Genomic DNA, 21,239 nt, shown 5'->3' on the forward strand with positions numbered 1-21,239 from the left:
GAAGATACTTGACAAGCATGCCAAAGTATTTGGTGATATTCCACACGGGGTTCCTCCTTACAGGGGAATAGAGCATGTTATTGAGCTTGAGGAGGGAGCCAAACCGGTCATGATTAACCCGTATCGTCATCCTAAGAAACACAAGGATGATATAGAGAAGGCAATTAAGGAGCTACTAGAGATGGGGCATACTAGGTCTAGTAAAAGCCCTTTTGCTTCAGTAGTAGTTCTAGTGAAGAAGGATGGGACGATGCGCATGTGCATCGATTACAGGGCACTAAATTAAAAAACAATTAAAAACAAATATCCCATTCCTAGGATTGATGAGTTGCATGGTGCACACTTCTTCATCAAAATCGATTTATGATCTGGATACCACCAGATCAGGATGAGAGCAGAGGACATTGAGAAGACAACCTTCCGATGTCACTATGGCACTTTGAGTTTATAGTTATGCCATTTGGGCTAACCAATGCACTTACCACATTTCAAAGTTGTATGAACCAGGTGTTAAGGGGGCAATTGAGGAGATTCGTCTTGGTCTTCTTTGATGACATCTTAGTCTTTAGTAAGACTTGGGAGGAGCACTTGCAGCATTTAGAGGAGGTGTTATCTATTCTGGATAGAGAATCATTATATGCCAAGGAATCAAAATGCAAGTTTGGCATGACCGAGCTCCTTTACCTTGGGCATATGATTAGTGCTGATGGTGTTCGGGTTGATCTTGAAAAGATTAGAGCTATTGTGGATTGGCCTACTCCCACAAACCTCACACAACTTAAGGGGTTCTTTGGTTTATGTGGTTTTTACAGGAGGTTCGTTAGGGGATTCTCACATATTGCTGCACCTTTGACAAATCTTATCAAGAAAGGAGCCTTCACATGGATAGAGGTAGTGCAGAGATGTTTTGACTACTTCAAACAAGTAATGTCATCTTGTCCAGTTCTAGCTCTACTTGATTTCACGAAGTCATTGAGCTTCAATGTGATGTTTCAAGAGACGAGATAGGAGCAATATTGATACATGAGAGACACCCCATTGCATTCGAGAGTAGGAAGCTCTGAGGAGTTGAGAGGAGTTATCCTATCTATGATAGGGAAATGTTGGCCATAATGCATGCATTTGGCCAAATTCTGATCATATTTGGTAGGTGGCCGTTTTGTGATCAAAATTGATCACAATAGTATTAAATACTTCGTGAGTCAACGTGATCTTAATGATCGGCAATAGAAATGGGTTACTAAATTGTAGGCTTATCACTTTGATATAGAGTTTGTCAAAGGTAAGAAAAATGTGGTGGTTGATGTTTTATCTCGGAGACCTCACTTATGTGCTCTGGTAGAGCTTTCAGGAGATTGGAGAGATCAAATTGCAGCGGATTATGCAGGAGATGATTGGGCTTCTTGGATAGTTACAGGCACCATTTAGGATAACAAGTATGCTGTGTTGGATGGGTTGATCAGATTTTAGGACAGGGTTTATTTGATCCCCACATCACAGTTTAGAGGCGATTCAGAGGGCATTTCATGGTGCACCTACAACTGGGCATCCAAGGGTCTTCAAGACCTATAGGCAGATCTGAGAGCAGTTCTCATGGAGAGGGCTCAAGGATGATGTTCAGAAGTATGTCAGGGAGTGTGCAGTTTGTTAGTAGAATAAGGGAGAGCACACATTTCTTACAAGTTTACTACAGCCCTTGCCCATTCCAGATAGGAAATGGGAAAATATTTCTATGAACTTCATCATTGGTTTACCACGAGTGCAGGGAAGAGATTGTATTTATGTGATGGTAGATAGATTAACAAAGTTCATTCACTTCTTTGCCATTCCTTCTACTTATACAGTAGCACAGGTTGTAGATTTATTCTTTAGAGAGGTCTTTAGGTTGCATGGGATACCAAGAGTTATTGTTAGTGACAGGGATAGCAAGTTCATGAGCGCCTTTTGGTAGGAGTTGTTCAGGCTGTGCGGTACAGATCTTACACCTAGTACGAGTTACCACTCTTAGACAGATGGGTAGACGGAAATAGTAAATAAATGGGTGAAAGGCTATTTGCAGAACTATGTGACTGCATAGTAGAGAGTGTGGGTTAAGTGGTTAGACATGGGGGAGTATTGTTACAATACCACATATCACATGACCATCAAGATGATTCCATTTATAACATTGTATGGGTATGAAGCACCCAACTTCATGGATTTAGTTTTGGGGAACAACTGAGTGCCCAAAGCCAAAGGCATATTGCAAGATAGTCAGGATATCTTGAGAGCACTCAAGGAGAATATACAACAGGTTCAAAATCAGCAGAAGTTGTATGTTGATTAGCATAGGGTAGAGCGCAGCTTCGAGGTAGGGGATATGGTGTATTTGAGGCTACAACCATATAGGCAGTCATCTCTCAAGAGGAGTAGAGCAGAGAAATTGAAGCTTAGATTTTATGGTCCCTACAAGGTGATTCACAAAGTGGGAGAAGTCGCCTATGAGTTTGAGCTTCTAGAGGGTAGTTGGGTGCACAATGTATTTCATGTGTTGAGGCTTAAGAAAGCCATTGGTCAAAGTGTAGTTCCTTCTACAAATTTACCCTCTTTGGATGAGGGGAAGCTCGTGTTAGTACTTGAGGCTATTCTGGACACCTGAGAGAGGAAACTCAAAACTAGGACAGTGAACGAGTATTTGGTCAAATGGAAAGACCTGCCAGAGGAGGATGCTACATGGGAGAGTGAGCAAATTATTTAGCAAGTTGGATTGAGATTGCTCGAGGACAAGCAATTTCAAGGGGGAAGGACTATAACTCCCTACTTTAGCAGTTGACCAAGTGTGTGTGCATTAGCCTAGTTTTACATGGTCCCGTGGGCTAACGAAGGGTTTAAAGAGATTTTAGAGTGTTTTAGCGCAGTCACCTCCAGTTTGGGCCAAAACGGAGTTGATTTACTTAGTCTCAGGCATACTTAATATTTTTAGTAAGTCAACAGGACATGGGGGAGGCTAGTTTTGGTGATTGAATTTGATATTACTTGGCGAGAGCTTTTCGATGAGCTATCACTCGTGCTATTCAGAGTTCGATAGCAAATATATTTTTATGCCTGAATTATTATTAAAGTGACATTTAATTTAGTTGTAAAATATTAAAGTGTTACTTTAATATTAAATTTTATGGCAATGTGTGCAAATTAGAAAAAGGTGCCTAAGGGAGACATAAGTGATTATTTTAATATGTTTTATATTGCACATCTTTTATCCCACATTACTCATATGAGTTGAATCGACTCTTGAAGAAAGAATAAAAGGGAGTGTTAGTTGCTTCATTCGGCAAGTGGAATATGAGAAGAAAATCAATGTGTGAGTTGCAGATCCGTTCTTGGCATTAGAGGACATCTATCCTCTCTTATGACGTTCTAGATGTTATTCCCTTGGGGTTTGGCCTTTGGAATTCATTGCTATTAGCTTCATTAACAGGCAGATTAGGTGCATTTCTAGCTATAGGCGGATTGGGTATTTGCTCATATCATTTACGCTTCTTGTCCGATGCTTATGCCATTGTGAAGGGATGATTTTATGAGGGTCTTGGACTAATTGAAGACAGATTTTACTATAGCAGCACTATAGCGCGGCACTATTCATATTACTATAGTAGAAAGATGAGAAGTCATTACTGGAAAATTATGTTATAATGCTGGAATAATTAGTGAGTTGAAAAGTCTGCTATGTATTTGATTTTGTTAGTTGAAAATTAATATTATCTCAGCAGTAGTTCAATCTTCAGTTTGCATATTATTATAAATTCATTCTTGTTCATGTTATGAGGTTTCAAATCTATGCAAAGATATAAAAACAAACAAACATTTTATTTCCGAAGCCATAAAAGGGTTTAAACATTTAACGGAGAAATTAAGAGTTGGATGCAAATTATTTGACTAAATTCCTATCAGCAGTTGGTTCAGTTTTTGGGCAATTCTAGGGTGTCCATTACATTATAGAAATAAATACAAGAAAGATTTATTACATTAGAAATACAATATGTAGGAATTTAAATAATTTTAATGATAATATTAGAAATGTAATGGCACTGCCATTTTTGTGGTATGTGTTTTTCAAATGCAGATCCAAGGTATATAAATAGGAGTAGAAGAGACATGTCTTATGAAGAGACTTGTCTATACATTAATTAATATTGGTTATTGTTAAGTTGGATGTTGTTAGACATTTAACACACACATACACACACATATAAAATTGACGATTAACCAAATGCAATAATAATTAAACAATAACCATAGGGGATCGAGACTAGATCAAATCAATCCAACTAAAGCTACAGCATCAACACTTCTCATCTTTCATATATTTATTTCATTCGCCCACTTCCTCTTATTTTTCTTCTCTACATCTAAGTGCTGACTTCCTTCCAATTCCTCTTCTCTGATTTATTCTTTTTCTATTTCATTCGCTGCTTACCTTTCTCTTAATTCCACTGCATATATACTTTATTCTCCCATCTTACAACTTATCTAAAATTATTTTTGATTTCCATTCTATATATCTTTTAATTCAAAAGGTTGTGTCTTAGAATGAAACGACATATCTTTTCTTAAAACATACTTTATCCATTTTACTCTATCACACTTATTCCAATGATTTTTCTCCAGATAATTTCTTAATAAAGTTTTCCAGGCTCTATAACCCACGTCGTATTTTCCCATAATAGTCTTGATTTGTCTTTATATCCTCATCATTGCTGAATTCTTTTATTAATCATCATTTTAATCATTCGCGTGGCTGCTTATGCACATTCTCACTTCATCACATATACTTTATAGTTGCTGCTGTTATCATTACCATGTGCCATTTATAATTTGAAAGCCATATTAAATCTGTACTCGTAACTTTATGAGATTGTTGATAATGATCTTTTCAAATTGGTGTTTGCTATTATTCTCTTTGATCTTCATCACTTGTGTCTACAGAACGAATATTACATAAAGTATCGAGCTTAACTTTATAAAACTTTGCATGCATAGGGATATGGGCTCCATATTATATTACATCCTTTACTCCCTTTTGTGATTGTTTTTTTTTTTGTCTTTTTATGAAACACGGCTTGTATGTTTAGAGTTGGAATACTCTCTTCGTATATAGCTTTTCACGAATCTTCATGGTGACTGGGCGGGGCTTTGTCTTGTATGGCTTCCCTGTTGTCATTTCATGGAGTCGCCCCGTCTCTATTGACCAAGGCAAATTATTATTTTTCCATCGCACTTGTTACTGAATCCCTTATTGGAACTTTTGTATTCACATCACCATCCGCTCAATCATCATTCCTGTCTGTCATATTAACACTGACTGGAAACCCATGACATCATTTGCTCTGATTGCTGGTGCTGTCCTTATCGCTGCTGTAGCATATTGCTTTGTTGGTATGTATACCTATGTACAAAGGGTGATTTTTCCGGTAATTTCTATATTACTCGCTCTGCATATGTATTAATCATGACTTCCAACACCATCATATGTATTGTGATCATAGTCTTTGTCGCACTTCGCTTCTTTCACTGCTCCAAGTTTGACCATTACTTACACTCATTGGTCATGGTATAGTTCCCATTTCTTTGTTGTAAGTTATTATATAGTTATTGCCGTATGCTTGTATTCATCTCATCAATCTTCGCAGTTATCATTCACAATATCTTCCCTTTATCAAATTTGGGGATTCATTTATATTTAGTTGAACTCCACTCTGGATTTTAGAGACCCACGTAATTATAGTTGTTGTCTTTGTGCTTAATCTGAATGATGCTTAATCGTTGATGTGGAATGACATGTTACAGGCTGACTTGGGAAACCCGATGAAGTTCATAGGTGTTTGCAATATGGCATCGTCTCTTATAAGTTAAATGTGAATTCTGCTGTTGTTCTGCACATATTTGAACAATTCCAAATCCCGACAGCGGCACTGATGTTATTGTCCCCTCTTATTATCAATTTATAATGACTTTGTTTATCACAGTTGACTGTATAATCTGACTGATGGTTATTTGTTTCCATCTTCAGCTAGTATTCCATTGTGGTCGTCAATTCAAGTCATGAAGTATTTTTGTTTATTCTCCGAAGTCTTCATATATATATATAAACACTGGCCTTCTGTGTTCGATAGTCTGTAGCATTCATAATACTTGTCTATTCTTCTTCTCTAGTCTGTGTTTCATACTTGCTGGCTTCTCAAGCAAATTGTAAAACCTTTGTATGTAATTGCCTTTCAATTTTATGGCAGAAGCTATGAAACTTATAGAGCTCATAACATGGGTTTCATATAGATCATTTATTTTCATCAATGATACCTTCATTATTTAATCCTTTCATCAATCTTCCTGACTGACTTTGACATCAATGCCAATACTTCCATCATGGTTAAGTCGGGTTTAATAGAAAGACCAGCTAAATTTTCTTACCGTCTGAAGGCAATGAGATATTTGTGGAAAGCCACAACCACAATGTGTAGTGACTCCACGATTGAGTCACAATCCTTCGTGGATGTGACTCATCCACCCCATATATGAAACCTGCGGAGATTTAGAAACCGGTACAAATACAAACAACATAATATGGAGTGGCATTCCAAGTACATATTTTGAAGAAAGGACGCCACTGTAGTCTATCGAGTCAGGTGTTAGCCACGTCAAGGAGTGTAAACTCAAACAATTGAAGAGTGCACGAAAAGGAACATACTCATATGAAAGTGAGAGGTCATCTTCTACTATTATCATCATAGTCAACAGATAATATTAAAGTTTGCAACCTGACCGGCTCAAAATTAATAAACATTATCTTCAAATTGATAAGTGTACCAACATTATATTTTAAGATAAGTAAACATATATATCTATCATTAATCTGATCATCAAAAGTAACATGGTAACAGAGCAGGTCTGAAGAAAAGATCAGATCAGATATTTGAAGATGATCATAATTATTACTGAAATAATCACATTATTTCAAAATGGTAAATGACATGAGTCTCAAAGACAGACTTGAAGGCACTTCTGATTTTGAAGCTTGAAAATACCAAATGATGCTAGTTCTGAAAAAGCATGACCTAATAACTATAGTGAATTCTCCCAAACCTGAGAAAGACAACCAAAAGAATCAATGGGAAAAGGACAACATGAGAGCAATGGAGTTATTGGTGGATGGAACGAAAAACCATTTACTACCTATTATTGCCAAGTTGGACTCTGCATATGATATGCTCAAAGCACTACAAGATATGTTAGAAATTAACAACACTAGTAGGCATCTTACTCTAAATAATCAACTTGCTACTATAAAAATGAATAAAAGAGAAACCATCACCTTATACTTTATGAGGATAAAAGAATTAAGAAACAAACTCTTAACAATTGGTCACATCTATGACAGCAAGGAGTTAACTATGGTAACATTAAATGGACTCCCTAGCATATGGAAATTTTTTAGACAAGGAGTGTGTGCTCGTTCCAAACTCCCTAAATATGATTGACTAAAGGTTGTCTGCATTCAAGAAGAATGTAATCTAATATCCAGAGGAATTAGTAATGGATCTAAAAATAAAGACATTCAGATTCTCACTGCTAAATGGAAAAGGAAAAGGGCAAGTACTCTAATAGTAAACATTCACACAAGAGACAAAGAGACTACTCCAAAGCACATTGTTACAGATGCGGCAACTATGGGCACACTACAACAACATGTCCTGACAACTGAAACATCAAGCTTCATTTGCTGAAGTCAGTAATCCAAACTTGGACTCTAAGGATTCTCCATTCTAAAGAACTATCCTTAAAATTAATGTAATATTGGGAAATTTGCATACATACATTACATTTATGTGAAGACATGGATAAACCGTGCCATTTAAACATCATAGAACCTTAACATACAACATTTCAATAATCAAACTCAATGCTCAATATGCTATAACACACTCATAATTTGGAATTATTGTCAATGTGCATGTAATATTAAAATAATAACATAAAAATTTGAAACATATCCAAGAACATAATTGAGAATTAATTTTCAATAGCAACATGAACAATAACCCACTTTCCAAATCGAAGCACACTACTATCAGTTAATTCTTAAGCCTCACCAATATATTGTAAGTGGACTGATATTAATACAAAAAGTTCCTCTATACAGTTCTAATCATGATATAGGTTTGTTATAGTAAGACGATATGCAACTTCCAATATTCACCATATCTTCCACAATGGACCAAGATCAACCCAAGACCAGCCAAGCACTGATATATTGCCAGAAAATGACATAAGGATGCATGTTCTAGGTCTATAATGCACTTTTCAGAGTTCCTCAACACCTTGCAAGTAGTTTGCTATATAATTCTGAGCGAGTAGCATGACTGTAACAACAATATTAATTCCACGATCCTTAACGTAATGTTGTCTAATACTAATCAGAGGGCCCCAAATAGTAGGAATTAACTTCCAAACAGTAATAAGCATGTTAGGGTGAACTTGGAAGGAGGGGCCCACTATAAAATTAATAAAGAATATTTTATAAGTGTTGATGTTGCCTATAAAATCAAGGATGCGCATCCTGTTAGAAAGTAAAGTTCACCAAGATAACTAAGAGGGGGAGGCGGGGGGGGGGGGAGGGGGGGGGGGCGTTTGTGATTCAATTATCCAACTATTAAAACATTTATCAACCTTAGTAATCCTTAAGCATGTGAGCAATATAATCAACAACCATAACAAGATACTCATACACAATAACACCAAATATGTTAACTAGGGAAACTCTTGATCAGAGGGAAAACCTCAGTGGAGATGGTACCACAAAATGATACACTAATATAAATGTTCTTTGTTAGAGAATGGGCTCTGTTAGGAGCCAATGAAATACGTTTAGTACATATCAGTCCCTGTTAGGAGATTTTGAATCCTTGTTAGGAGTTGTGTCAACACTGTTAGGAGTTGTAGAAGGCAGATGGACCCACTATCCAAATAGCTTCATGGGCAAGACCATTGAACTCATTGTCTAGCTGATTGCTATATTATTCCTTGCAGAATAATAGAAGTGTATAGCTCCTTCCCTGTCCTCTGATCGGACTTATCCTCTTCAAATCTTGATACCAGATCACCAACTTCGCATCCAATAATCCCTTGGATCGCTTACTCGAATTTACCAAATACTTTGCACATCACACACTTGAATGCATCAAATCACACATCACTTCACAAGGAAAATAATCTTCTTTTATACCATATCCTCAAAACAATTCCTTGAGTCGGCCTTGAGGATTTCCCAATTAATTATAATAGGACCTCAATAAGATATTAAAAAAATTTACAACTTTTCTTAATTACAAATCATTGTTAGTTCACAGTCTTTACAACTTTCCACATGTGCGACCTCAGACCTTGCGCACTCGTTGACGTCATCATCAGGTTGTCTACTGTCACAGTCTAACTGCCACTCTGCTAGTCTTCACAGAAACAATGATATATTGACATCAATGACAAACATAGTCATGAATGCAACATGTCAATACTCTCTAATGCTTATGATACTCCCCCAAAGGAATACCATCACCATTCATGCTGACACATCTGTCCTGGGGACTTCCAAGACATCCCCAACTGTCTTTGAGACATACGGATGTCCCCCAAAAAGATTTCCTAAGTCCCCAAGTTTCCAGGATGTTTCCTGGGAATTTTTAGACAAGGGGGACAGGGTGTACGTCCCCAAGTCTCCAAAATGTTTCCGGTACAGGGACCGGGGTTTTTAGTTTGGGGATGCGTCCTTGGGTAACACATCTTTGCAACGATTCCATCGCCTCAAGTTATTTTGTTGCTTCCTCTCATGAATGAACTGTTGAATTGATAAATGACTGGACAATCACCGGTATTGTTTAATTTGGGCTATAATGAGTTACTATTTAATTGCATTTTTTACAAGAAACAGTTCTCACTATTTGCAAGAAAATTCTCATGGCTTCTTGGTTATCATACATTTCTGGTTTATGCAGAAAAATGATGCCAAACATTTCACATATGGGGGATGGTGGTCTGTGTGGTGGATGGGCTCATACAGCATGGTGCTTTCCAAGGCAGCTTTTTTACACAAAAAGTACCTAGATATGTACACAAATCAGATGCCAGAAGCTATTCGAGATTACGTAATCAGGGAAAGGTATGCCATGCATTTGCACTAATTGCTTGAATGTGTGCTTTTCATAAGCTCTCTTTGATGTGAACTGTGAATTGTTCTGTTTTAATTTCACATGTTTATGATTTAAATAAATTGTGATTACATTAGTCCGATTTTTAATTTACGCTCAATATGACAGGAATTGTGAAGACATTGCAATGTCTTTCCTTGTTGCAAATGCAACTGGTGCTCCTCCCATCTGGGTGAAAGGTAAGAGAACGTGGTACAAGATGTAATGCAATTATGCATTCAATGCTCTGTCTTTTAAATGATGTAACAGTGTTTTAGGCATAAGTTGCCCCTTTCCTTGTTTTCTTGTATCTGCTCAGAGCATTGAAATCAGCTGTTAAACTTTCTGCATAGGTGCAACAATTTATATGTAATAATGTTTTGATTAGTTAATTACCTTAAAGTCGTTTAAGATGCAATTTGATGATCCATATGGTAGTGATATCTGATAATTTAAAAAAACTTAGATGATTCATTATTGTGGGTTATTCGTTTCGGGGCCTGCAGAAATACAACTTAATTAGGGGGATGCCACTTACAACTTTGTGTGGATCCTGCTGCAACATGTGCCTGGGCTCAGAGATGTCACTCGGGGATTTGTATTTGGATCTCCATAATGGGAATCCTATGGCTTGGCCATTTAAGTACATCCACTTTGGTAAGTTCCCCTCGTAGGGTGTCCTTAGGCTTAGTTGCAATAAATGAGGTGTTATCTCTTTCCCTTGTATTGGCCTCACCAATGCCACTTCCACAATTGAATCTAATAGTTTACATGATTCAACATTCAAATCTTTTGTGCATTTGAGCATGTCACATGTACCCTAGAGATTTTAACACAGATCTCCACCTGTGAAAGTTTGGATGAATTTCCACTTGAGCTCATGACCAGATGCAGATGCAGTTGTCCATTGAACCGCCAAAACCATCTGCACAAACCCTATTGATTCTTCTGAGCTATCCTCATGATACCAGAACAGTACCCAAGGATCAGCCTCTACCCTGTTGGCTTCCTTCCGTAGAATGCTATCCAAAAGAGATGGGATAGAAAATTGGTTGAAATTCTCAAGTTTTTTCTATGGTTGACCCTGAGACTGGTAACAACCATGGTTGAATCATTGTAGAAGTATGCCAACTCTTTCTTCTGGTGAAAAAAAGGGATTTCCTTTCCTAAGACCATAATCCCTTCTTGGCAAACAGGGGCTAGTTCTTCATGATCAGTCTCCACTTTAGTCCACTCCACAACTCCAATCCCTTCTTGGCAAACAGGAGCTAGTTCTTCATGATCAGTCTCCTCTTTAGTCCGCTCTACAACTCCAGTCGACAAATCACTGTTTTGAAAGTACTACATGACAATTACTGTGTGGAACGAATTGTTTTCCAATCAAGTTCCCCAACTTGCTCCTATATAAGCCTCAATTAAAGCCCTTGACCTAAAAATCTCAATATTTTCCAGACCATCTGACCTGAGGATATATCTGACTTTTTCGAGGATTTCAACCATTTCAGTTTTCTTCAATATAAATTCTTGTTGATTACCTGATCAATAAGATGACCCATTTCACTCCCTGTTATCGTGATGCTATGTTCTAACTTTTTAAACTATTAAAAATTATGATGATTCTTAGTTTAGTGTGTGTTTCTTAACTATGAGAAAATGATTCATTTTCTGGACTTCAAATACTTTCTTTTTACTTTTTGAGTTCCCATAAATGCCTCAAATAATAAATCATCTTGAGTATGTGAATTCCAGCAATGTTAACATTTGTATAATAGAATCCATTAGGTGAAATAAAAAAGCTGTAAAGTGCATCAAATTTTCATGTTCTTTATTTTGGTAGTAGAGTGTACAAAAGAACTAAGTTAAGATGCTGGTTCTAATACTGATGTGGGTGCGGGGTGCTGATGCACAATTATTTTTTTTGGATTTTGGATGCATTTGGGTGCGTCCATGTATATATATAGACACACAACATACATATAACGTATTGTCTGAAACATGTAGGCTGTTCAATATATAAGGTATTGTCTTCATCAAGCACCCAGAATTGACAGTTTCCTGCTTGTTAAGGTCAGACAATTAATTGCAGATTTATCTGTGTTTAGCTCTGTGAATCAGTACTGCAGTCATTTATTATATAGATAAAGGTTGCTTCAGAATTCTTATACATAGCTATCTTGTTATGAATAATCTGCCATCAATTGAAAGAAACATTATAGATTTTGTTACACAGATGCTCTTCAGATGCGCCTGGATGCTGTCTAGGTTCTCTCCGGATGCTCTGGGACACATCCCGTGCGCATCCACGGTTGCTGGAAGAGCTTCCTGTGCGCATCGGTGCAGGACCCAAATGCATCCGTGCATCCTTAAGCAACTGCGCCAGCATCTGAGGAATTCCAGAAAACAGAAAACTATGCCTATAAGCATTTCTAGAAATCTTGAGGATGACAGTCAACAAGTCTGAAATTACTGACCAGAATGAACCAGTTTGAAACTTACAATAAAATGTTTTCACTGCCAAACATTAGATCAATAATGCAAATGAGGACAATAAATACCATTTTTTTTTGCAGACATTGTTTGTTAGTGCAGCCTTTTAGCAAGATCCTGATAAAAGAAGCCGTTAGACATTTCTGAGAGTCAATACCTCTAACAAAGGATACTTTCCACAATGTTCTTAAAGTAGTAGAATCACAAACAATAATGGGAAAAAAGGAAAAATCAATCATGCGAAGATAAACTTTCAAGTGCGGTTTGTTCTCAGGATGACTTCTACTAAATATCGAAGCCTGCCAAAAATCTATCTGTGGGTCCATTTCATTAGTTGATATTAAACCCTATTTTATATTAGGGCCGCAGCCTGTATTGTCAATAAACCTACTTCACATGGCAACATGTCTTCTTTTGCTTTTCTGCGTGTTGAATCAGAATAGTTCCTGACAAGCTTATCATGTTGGTTACATTTAGTACATTGAAAAGGTAATATAATATAAAGTGGAGGATTTTGATGTCCAAGGAAACTCAACAGCAACATAAGAGCAGGCACTTCAGTATGGAAATTACCAGTCAGTATCTTGCATTGTCATCTGATTGTAGTGCTACAATTCGGTAAGGCCTGCAAAGAAAGCATTTTTACCTTCCTTAATGACCATATGTGTCCTTTCTTTTAATGCCTGTTTTTAATGTAAAAATTAATATATGATCTCAGATGTGCTCGATCATCTCTACTTAGAGTTATATAATAGTCAGACGGAGATTTGAGGTACAGATATACCATTTAAAATCAGTTTATGATGGCACCTGTTCATTTCAGGCATGAGAGTAAATGAAAATGTATGGCTATATCATATGTAAACATGTTCCAAATGACTAGGAGTTGTATCAGTATGTTTGCAAGATAATTTTCTAGATGTATATTTAATTTAAGCAATATCTTATTACCTTTCTGTGAGTGGAATACTCTTCCTATTCTCTTATATTTAGTTTTTTAACCACACAATGGTTTGGAGCTCTGTCAGTGGGTTTATTTCAAATATCCGTCTCATTACTTGATTGTGATGGAGCTGTTAAAAATATAAATGCTCCATGGTCTATTGAATATATCAAATTTGATGGCAAATATTCTTATTAAACATCTGATCCTTTGTGATAGTTGCATTTGTTATGTGTAAATTGCATGTGATTTTGGTGGATTAGAAATTGAGACTAGTCTACTTTCTTTTTGGGCAATGTAGGAACATTATTCTAAAGAATTTTTCTTGTGGGGTTGTAGACTTTTTGGAATTATACTTTTTGTTGTTTCTGTACTTCGGGAAATGTGCACTACATTTTAAATTTTTGACTGAACAAGAGACTTGCTAATTATGACTGATTTATTTTGCAGGTCAAATTTTTGAGATTGGCTCAACTGGGATTAGTAGCTTACAGGGACACAATGAAAGACGAACTCGTTGCTTGAATGATTTTGTTTCTCTATATGGGCATATGCCCTTAGTGGCAGGTAGTGTCAAGGCTGTTGATGCTCGCCACAAAATGTTCTGGTAGTTGTGCTATTGTTTCTGAGCTTTTTGTTGATGCCGAAATCTGCTGATGTATTTTGTGTGTTGTACCATATACTACCTTCATTAGGTTGCTGGGTGAACTTTAGAGTTAAGTTTTTCAAGTTCTGCTGCAGATTTCCATCAATATAGATAGATAGTTGATTTGGGTTGCATATTATATAGTTAAATTGAAGTGTACTTTGAAGGTGAGAAGCACCCTTAAAATATGCTTTATTCATCTTGAGCGGGTATACGAAGACCCGCTTTTACTGGATACTTTTGAAAGTGTGTTAAGGCTTTCATTAATCTTCAATCGCAGATCTTGTATTGCTGCTAAACTGAAGCTATTGAAGTTCACAATTCTTATAATGCAATTTTTGCATTGTTGCCAACTTGGTCCATCTGACTTTGATGCCCAAATTCCCTAATCTTTCTATTCATTAGCCTAATTTGTCATGCCAGGTATCAGTAAATATCCCTTTTATTTCTGAAACTAGTACAAGATCTATTATTTGTGTCTTTGGTTGGACAATTCTGTGAATGCTATGTATGTAAAGTTTCTGCAAATTCTGTAATATATATCAGATTTATATTATGCCTTACTCTTATAATTCTGGAGATAATTTCTGTGTATATATATATATATATATATATATATATATATATATATATATATATATATATATATATATATATATATCTGGTCGTTAATAGCATAGCATATATCAGGTCTTTTATTTACCAAGTACATAAGGGACCCAATCATCTGTCTTCAAAGAGTAGAATCTATGAAAGGTGATTTTGTTGCTGCTTCTTTAAGTATATGTAGATTAGTCTCCATTGGAGAAGACATAGACTTGTAATTCTACATTCCAAATCTCTTCAAAATATCTAATGTATACTTCCCTTGATTAAGTATAATACTATTAGAATTCTGCTGTACTTCTAGTCCTAGGAAGTAATGAAGGAGTCCCATGTCTTTCATTTCGAATTCTCTAATTAGATCTTTCTTGCATTGATCTATGAGATGATCATCACCTGTTATTAGTAAATCAACATACAGTATTAAAATTACCATATCATTTTTATCCCTTTTATAATATAGATTTGGATCGGCTTCATTTTTAGAGAATCCTAAGCTGATGAGATACTTATCAATTCTTTCATACCAAGTCCATAGAGAGCTTTCTTGAGCCTACAAACAAAAACGTTAGGATCATGAGTTTCAAATCCTTCAGGTTGCTCCAAATATACCTCTTATGTAATCTTTCCATTCAAGAATGTTGTTTTTACATCCATCTGATGTATTTTCCATCCCTTTGATGCTGCGATAGTTAGGACTGCTCTTACAGAGGTGTATCTGGCATCAGGAGCAAAGGTTTCTTCATAATCAATCCCTTCTTTCTAAGAGAATTCCCTAGCTACAAATCTGAATTTATATTTTTCAATACTACCGTCAGTATCATGCTTTATTTTAAATGTCCACTTGGAAGAAACAACAGATTTTCCTTCAAGTCTTGGAACAATTTCCCAAACATCATTCTTCATAATGAATTGGTATTTTTCTGTCATAGTTTCTTTCCAAGTTGTATGTTTAATAGTATTTGAAATATTGGTTGGTTCTTATTTAGACAAATCATTTATGTTTGTTGTATGACTAGAAAATCTTTTGGGTTTTTTGCTTTCTCTGACTGTTCCAAATGGTGCAGTGAAGTCTTGTGCTTCCTCTACTGTTTTAATGGTCCAAAGTGTTCTTTTCTTAGAATTTTGAGTTTCTTCAAGATTAAGGTTTTGAATTTCATCTTCAATTTCTTCCATGTTCTCCCTCTGAGACTCAGATTCGGTATTTCTTTCAGAACTAGGTAAAGGAGAGGGTTCTTCAGAACTTAGGGCTCTTTTGAATGCTAAATCTTCTTCAAAAATTACATCCCTACTAAGTGCAATATTTTTTTGACTAGGTATGAAAATCCTATATGTTTTAGATGTTTCACTATACCCTACAAAAATACCTTTCCTCCCAGAGTGTTCTAACTTAGTTCTCTTTTCTTTTGGAAAATAGATATATATAGGGCACCCAAAAATCCTAAGATGACTTATATTGGGTTTAACCTTAGTAAAGACTTCTTCAAGAGTTTTATCTCTAAGGTAGGAGTGAGGACTTTTGTTTTGAATATAGACAACAGTACAAGAGACTTTTACCCAAAGATAATATTATAGATTTTGATCAAATATCATAGCTCTAGCAGCTTCTATAATTGTTCTGTTCTTCCTTTCTGCTACCCTCTTTTCTTGCGGGTTATAAGAAACGGTATACTCCCTCTTAATTCCTGTTTCTTTACAAAACCTTTTAAACAAATCTGAGGTGTATTCCCCTCCATTATCAATTCTAAGAGTTTTAATTTTATGTCTTGATAAGTTTTCACTTAAGGTTTTAAATTTTTTAAATCTCGTTAGGATTTCTTTTGATTCTTTGCATTTTAAGAAGTAAATCCAAGTTTTCCTAGAGAAGTCATCTATAAAAAGTATATAGTACCAGAATCCTCCAAGAGAAGGAATAGACATAGGTCCACATAAATCTGAGTGGATTAATTCCAAAATATTGTTAGTTTTTCTAGTGCTATCATGAAATGGACTTTTGGTGTTCTTACCTAGAGCGCATCCTTCGCATATGCTTGAGTGATCTTTATTCAGTTTAGGTAAACCAATAACCATCTTCGCCATAGTTGATAAAGTTTTGAAATTTAGATGTCCTAACTTTCTGTGCCATATTTCATTTATATTCGCAGCCTGATGAATTAAGGCTTGAATAGAGCGACTAGGTTCTAAATTTAATTCATACAAATACCCTTTTCTTTGACCAATCAATTTTTCTTTTTTAAATGAGAATTTCAGCCTAGGTTATTACTTTACTATGCATAAATGCAACATTATGTCCATCTTCAAGTGTTGTAACCGAAATTAGATTCCTTTTTATTCTTGGTACATAGAGTACTCCTTTGAGAAGAAGAGAATTTTTCGACTTTAGTTTCAAGGTGCAATTTCCAATTCCTTTGACGAAATGTGTTGAATTATCACCAATGGTGACTTCGCCATTAACCTTTTCTGATACAGAGTCTAGTGCTTCTTTGTATCCTGTAATATGTTTAGATGATCCACTATGAATCACCCATGCTTTACTTGAGACTTCATTTGATAGTGACGAATACAATACACGATTCTCAGGATCATAGTTATCTTCTTCCCTAGTTATGTTTGTACAGTTCACTTGTTTAGAATTCTCCAGGCAATTAAATTTTTAGTGTCCAAACTTTTCACATCTGAAGCATTTTATTTTGGATAGATCTTTCTTAGGTTTGTCATTCTTTTGATTGCCCTTTTTCTTCTTGAAGTGCTTCTTTTTGCCTTTAGAGGAATTTGTATTAAGAACATGAAGTTCATCATCTTCCATTTTCAATTTTCCTCCTTTAGTTTTATGGATTCTTCCTGAAGACAATCTCCCTTGAGTCTATTCAAGTTTGGAAGTTTATCTTTGGCAACTTGCTCCTTGTGCGAATGTTTCCCATGAATCTGGTAATCCATCTATAGCCATCAGTGTTAGTTCCATGTCATTAATGATGGTTCCTATACTTGCAAGTTCATCTCTTAGGCTGACAACCCTTAGGAAGTAAGAATTCATTGATTCTCCCTTCTTTATTTGTATGTGATTTAGTTGTCTTTTTAGTGCGAGAACTCTCGTTGCACTGTTAACCTCATATGCATTTAGTAATGCATTCATCATAGCAAATGTTGTTTGATGTTTCGTTAGCATGGGTACTATATCATTTTTCACTCCATCTAATATGATCTGAATGGCTTTCCTATTTCTTTTACTCCAGATAGTTTTATGAGGTTCAACAGTAGGTTGTCTGGATGCTGAATCAACAAATTGTTTTATATTATTTTTTTCAAGAATCATCATGATTCTGAATTTCCAAGCATCAAAGTGTTCTTTCCCATCAAACCTGTCCTCAGGTCTGATTGTGTATGCCATTGAAGATAGGAGAGTGATGCTAGATATATATCAGATCTGATTATTTAATTTGCAGAGCTTAGGTTTGACTACCAGAGCTCTGATACCATGTAAAGTTTCTGCAAATTCTGTAACATATATCAGATTTATATTATGCCTTACTCTTATACTTCAGAGTATAGTCTTCAATATTCAGACTTGTGTGAATCAATACTTATAATTCTGGAGATAATTTCTGTATCTGCGAATTGTCTTGAGGGCAGAGTTGATCAAGGAGCAGACTTCTAATTGTTTGTGTCCTTAACCTTCAACCACACCCTACATAAGTATAGAACCAAGGGGCAAAGGACATGTCCCGTCCAAAGTCAAAACTAAACCTTCTCCTAATGATTGGCAACTTTCCAAGAGGAATCATTTAGTTCCAAACTAACAAAAAGGAGATTAGTTAGTTATCTAATAATTACTTCAAGATTGGCACCAATCCCTATTAGGAGGCTAAGATCATATAATAGAGACTTTGGTAATCAAGAATAGATCAGAACAATCTGTTAATCAGATCAGTATATTATAAAGTTATGGAATTAACAATGTAACGGATGCATAACCCACAGAACCATATTTTCTTAGCGGTGAAGGCAGTGGAGAAACTGGAGTGATCTGTCAAAATAATCAAACAATGGTACATTCAAAATCTTTCAGTTAAGATTGAAGGTATAAAGAGTAACATCATATGATATTTTCACATGTAATAGCTTACCCCTCCTTGGAGTTGAGACAGATCAGATCCTCTAATTTGTTTTGGATCGAGGAGGAGAACGTACCAACACAATATCTCTAATTACATCAATCATCTCCTCTGTGCTGACTTGGAGCTTTCCTTAATGGTATCTGTCAGTGTATAATAATGGAAAATGCAATACATTGTTCCATGAGGCAATGGCCCGTGGATGCTCTTAAACATTGAAAAACTAAGGTATTAAGAGATCTATTTTGGACATGCCATTATGATTTGTCAATATTCTATGATCACTTTGAGAGAATGCAGGATGTTGTTTCTTTGGGGCAATGGCCTGTGGGTGCCTACTCAAGCTCGGCATTGTTGAGCATCTTATGAAAAATAGAGAGGCATTAAATTATTAATCCATATTGCAAGTGTTTGTTAGAAAAAAACAGACATCTACTTCATGTGTGCCATATTCTAAATTGGCCATGCCAAATGACTAAGATACCGGTGCGTTTGTAAAATTGCCAGGTGCGGGTGCTGGTGCTTTTGGGTGCTGCACTGGTGTGCCCAGGACATACTAAAACAAGGACATGCTAAAATTGAAGTAACTGTTCAAAGTCCAAACCTCTGAGCACTGCAATCACTTGCTTGTGTCCAACAGGCCGGTTCATTTGAATGATTTTATCTATTATTATTAATGAAGGCTTAAACAGAGAACGAGATCAAATTTAGCCAATTAGAATTCTCCTTAGCAAAATTTTACTATGCAATACAGATTTTGTGCAATAGCAACAGAGAGGTTCTCAGTGGTGAAGTATCATGCTATGGAATGGTTTATTTGCATATTTCTTACATTTCATTGCACATATAAATGATAGTATATATATAAATTTATATATAGAGGCACCCAAACACATGCAAGATTCAAAAAAAAATAAAAAATTCACTCATCCATGCATCAGAATCCCGCAACGGCATCAGTATCAGCATCAGAACCAGAATCAGTAACTTAGCCAAATGATCATTTTGAAAGGATAGAGTTTAATATAGTTGAATATCAGTATTTAAATTTTTAAAAGATCCCGTTAGATTATTAGAGAAAACAAATTGCAATACGATGTACTTAATTTCTTCAGCTTATATGCCATTTAGATTGGTGTTTAAGCAACAGAGTTGCCATTTATATCATACAATATGTTTGCACATAACATATACAAACTTTCAATACCCATTTTGACGTTCTAAGTCATCTAAGAGTTATCCATTTTGCTTTAAAGCTTATTTTGTATTTTTGTCTTTATCATACAGAGGACAGTGGAACATCACGTGTACTGACTCAATTTCTCATCTTGGTATATATTAGCATCTGTATTTTTCAATTGCAAGATGATAAGAGCATAACATGAACTAACATGTCTCCAATAATATGAAGTAGAAAATATATTTTTATTCAAACTCAACATACTAAACCATGATGTCATAAATGAACAGGAGATCTAAGAAATAAATTTTACCGACAAAAATCAATCAGTTAGAGACCCAAAGATACAGTTTGAGATATCCATCATGGCCATCTCCAGATTTATTTATTTTTACAATTTTTAAGTACTATAATTTCCTGCACCAAACTCTGGACTCCATTCACCCTTCCAGCTTGAAGTAGCTGATCTGGTGATACTGTCACGGAGGAAATGGTGGACCTACAGTATGAAGAAAACGATGTATGTCATTACCATTCCTCAGAATGGTCTTTCCGAAGAGATACACAGCCTTTACATTGCTTGCCAGTTTGAGCTGCTGCAATTACAAATCGTTTTGTTCAGCAACATAGCATATATCTCGTCGTTAAATTTCTGATATGATTTTACACTATCCTTAAGTTTTTCAATGTTGATAAGATCTTTTACGCTTTTAGTTTTGATTACTTGTGTTAGAAAATTGTCTGCTTCCAACCTTGGGGTCACATCTCTATAACCATATTGTGCGAGACTTCTAGATACACACTTATGCCCAAATTTTCCCAGTAGAAATCTCTCCTCTAACAGTACTGCTGTTACTTGAACAATCCTTATGGACAAGATAATCATGATTTTGTGAAGAGAACCCATATTTTTTTAGAGAATGCCTCACAATTGGTGGTGATCCATTATTGAGGTCACTGCAGAATGAACACAATCCTCAACTATGTGATCCTGCACTGGCAATCAGAAAATGAAGGGCTTGTGTACTTAGTTTTCTCTGTTAGATGCCCA

The 21,239-nt window shown here is 35.8% G+C and overlaps 1 protein-coding gene across 1 annotated transcript in view; it reads left to right on the forward strand.

The window, feature by feature from the left end:
- EPC1 (Nucleotide-diphospho-sugar transferases superfamily protein) overlaps nucleotides 1-14,646 on the forward strand; it is a 64,346-nt gene extending 49,700 nt beyond the window's left edge. Inside the window, exons 3-5 of the mRNA XM_089795412.1 lie at nucleotides 10,026-10,189; nucleotides 10,347-10,417; nucleotides 14,098-14,646. Of these exons, the coding sequence (XP_089651538.1) occupies nucleotides 10,026-10,189; nucleotides 10,347-10,417; nucleotides 14,098-14,258 (396 nt within the window). The 3' untranslated portion in view covers nucleotides 14,259-14,646. The remainder of the gene's footprint in view (nucleotides 1-10,025; nucleotides 10,190-10,346; nucleotides 10,418-14,097) is intronic.
- Nucleotides 14,647-21,239: the final 6,593 nt, after the last annotated feature.

Source organism: Cupressus sempervirens, chromosome 8 (assembly GCF_028749045.1).
Source record: "Cupressus sempervirens isolate cs-2001-9-10 chromosome 8, ASM2874904v1, whole genome shotgun sequence".
NCBI lineage: Eukaryota > Viridiplantae > Streptophyta > Pinopsida > Cupressales > Cupressaceae > Cupressus > Cupressus sempervirens.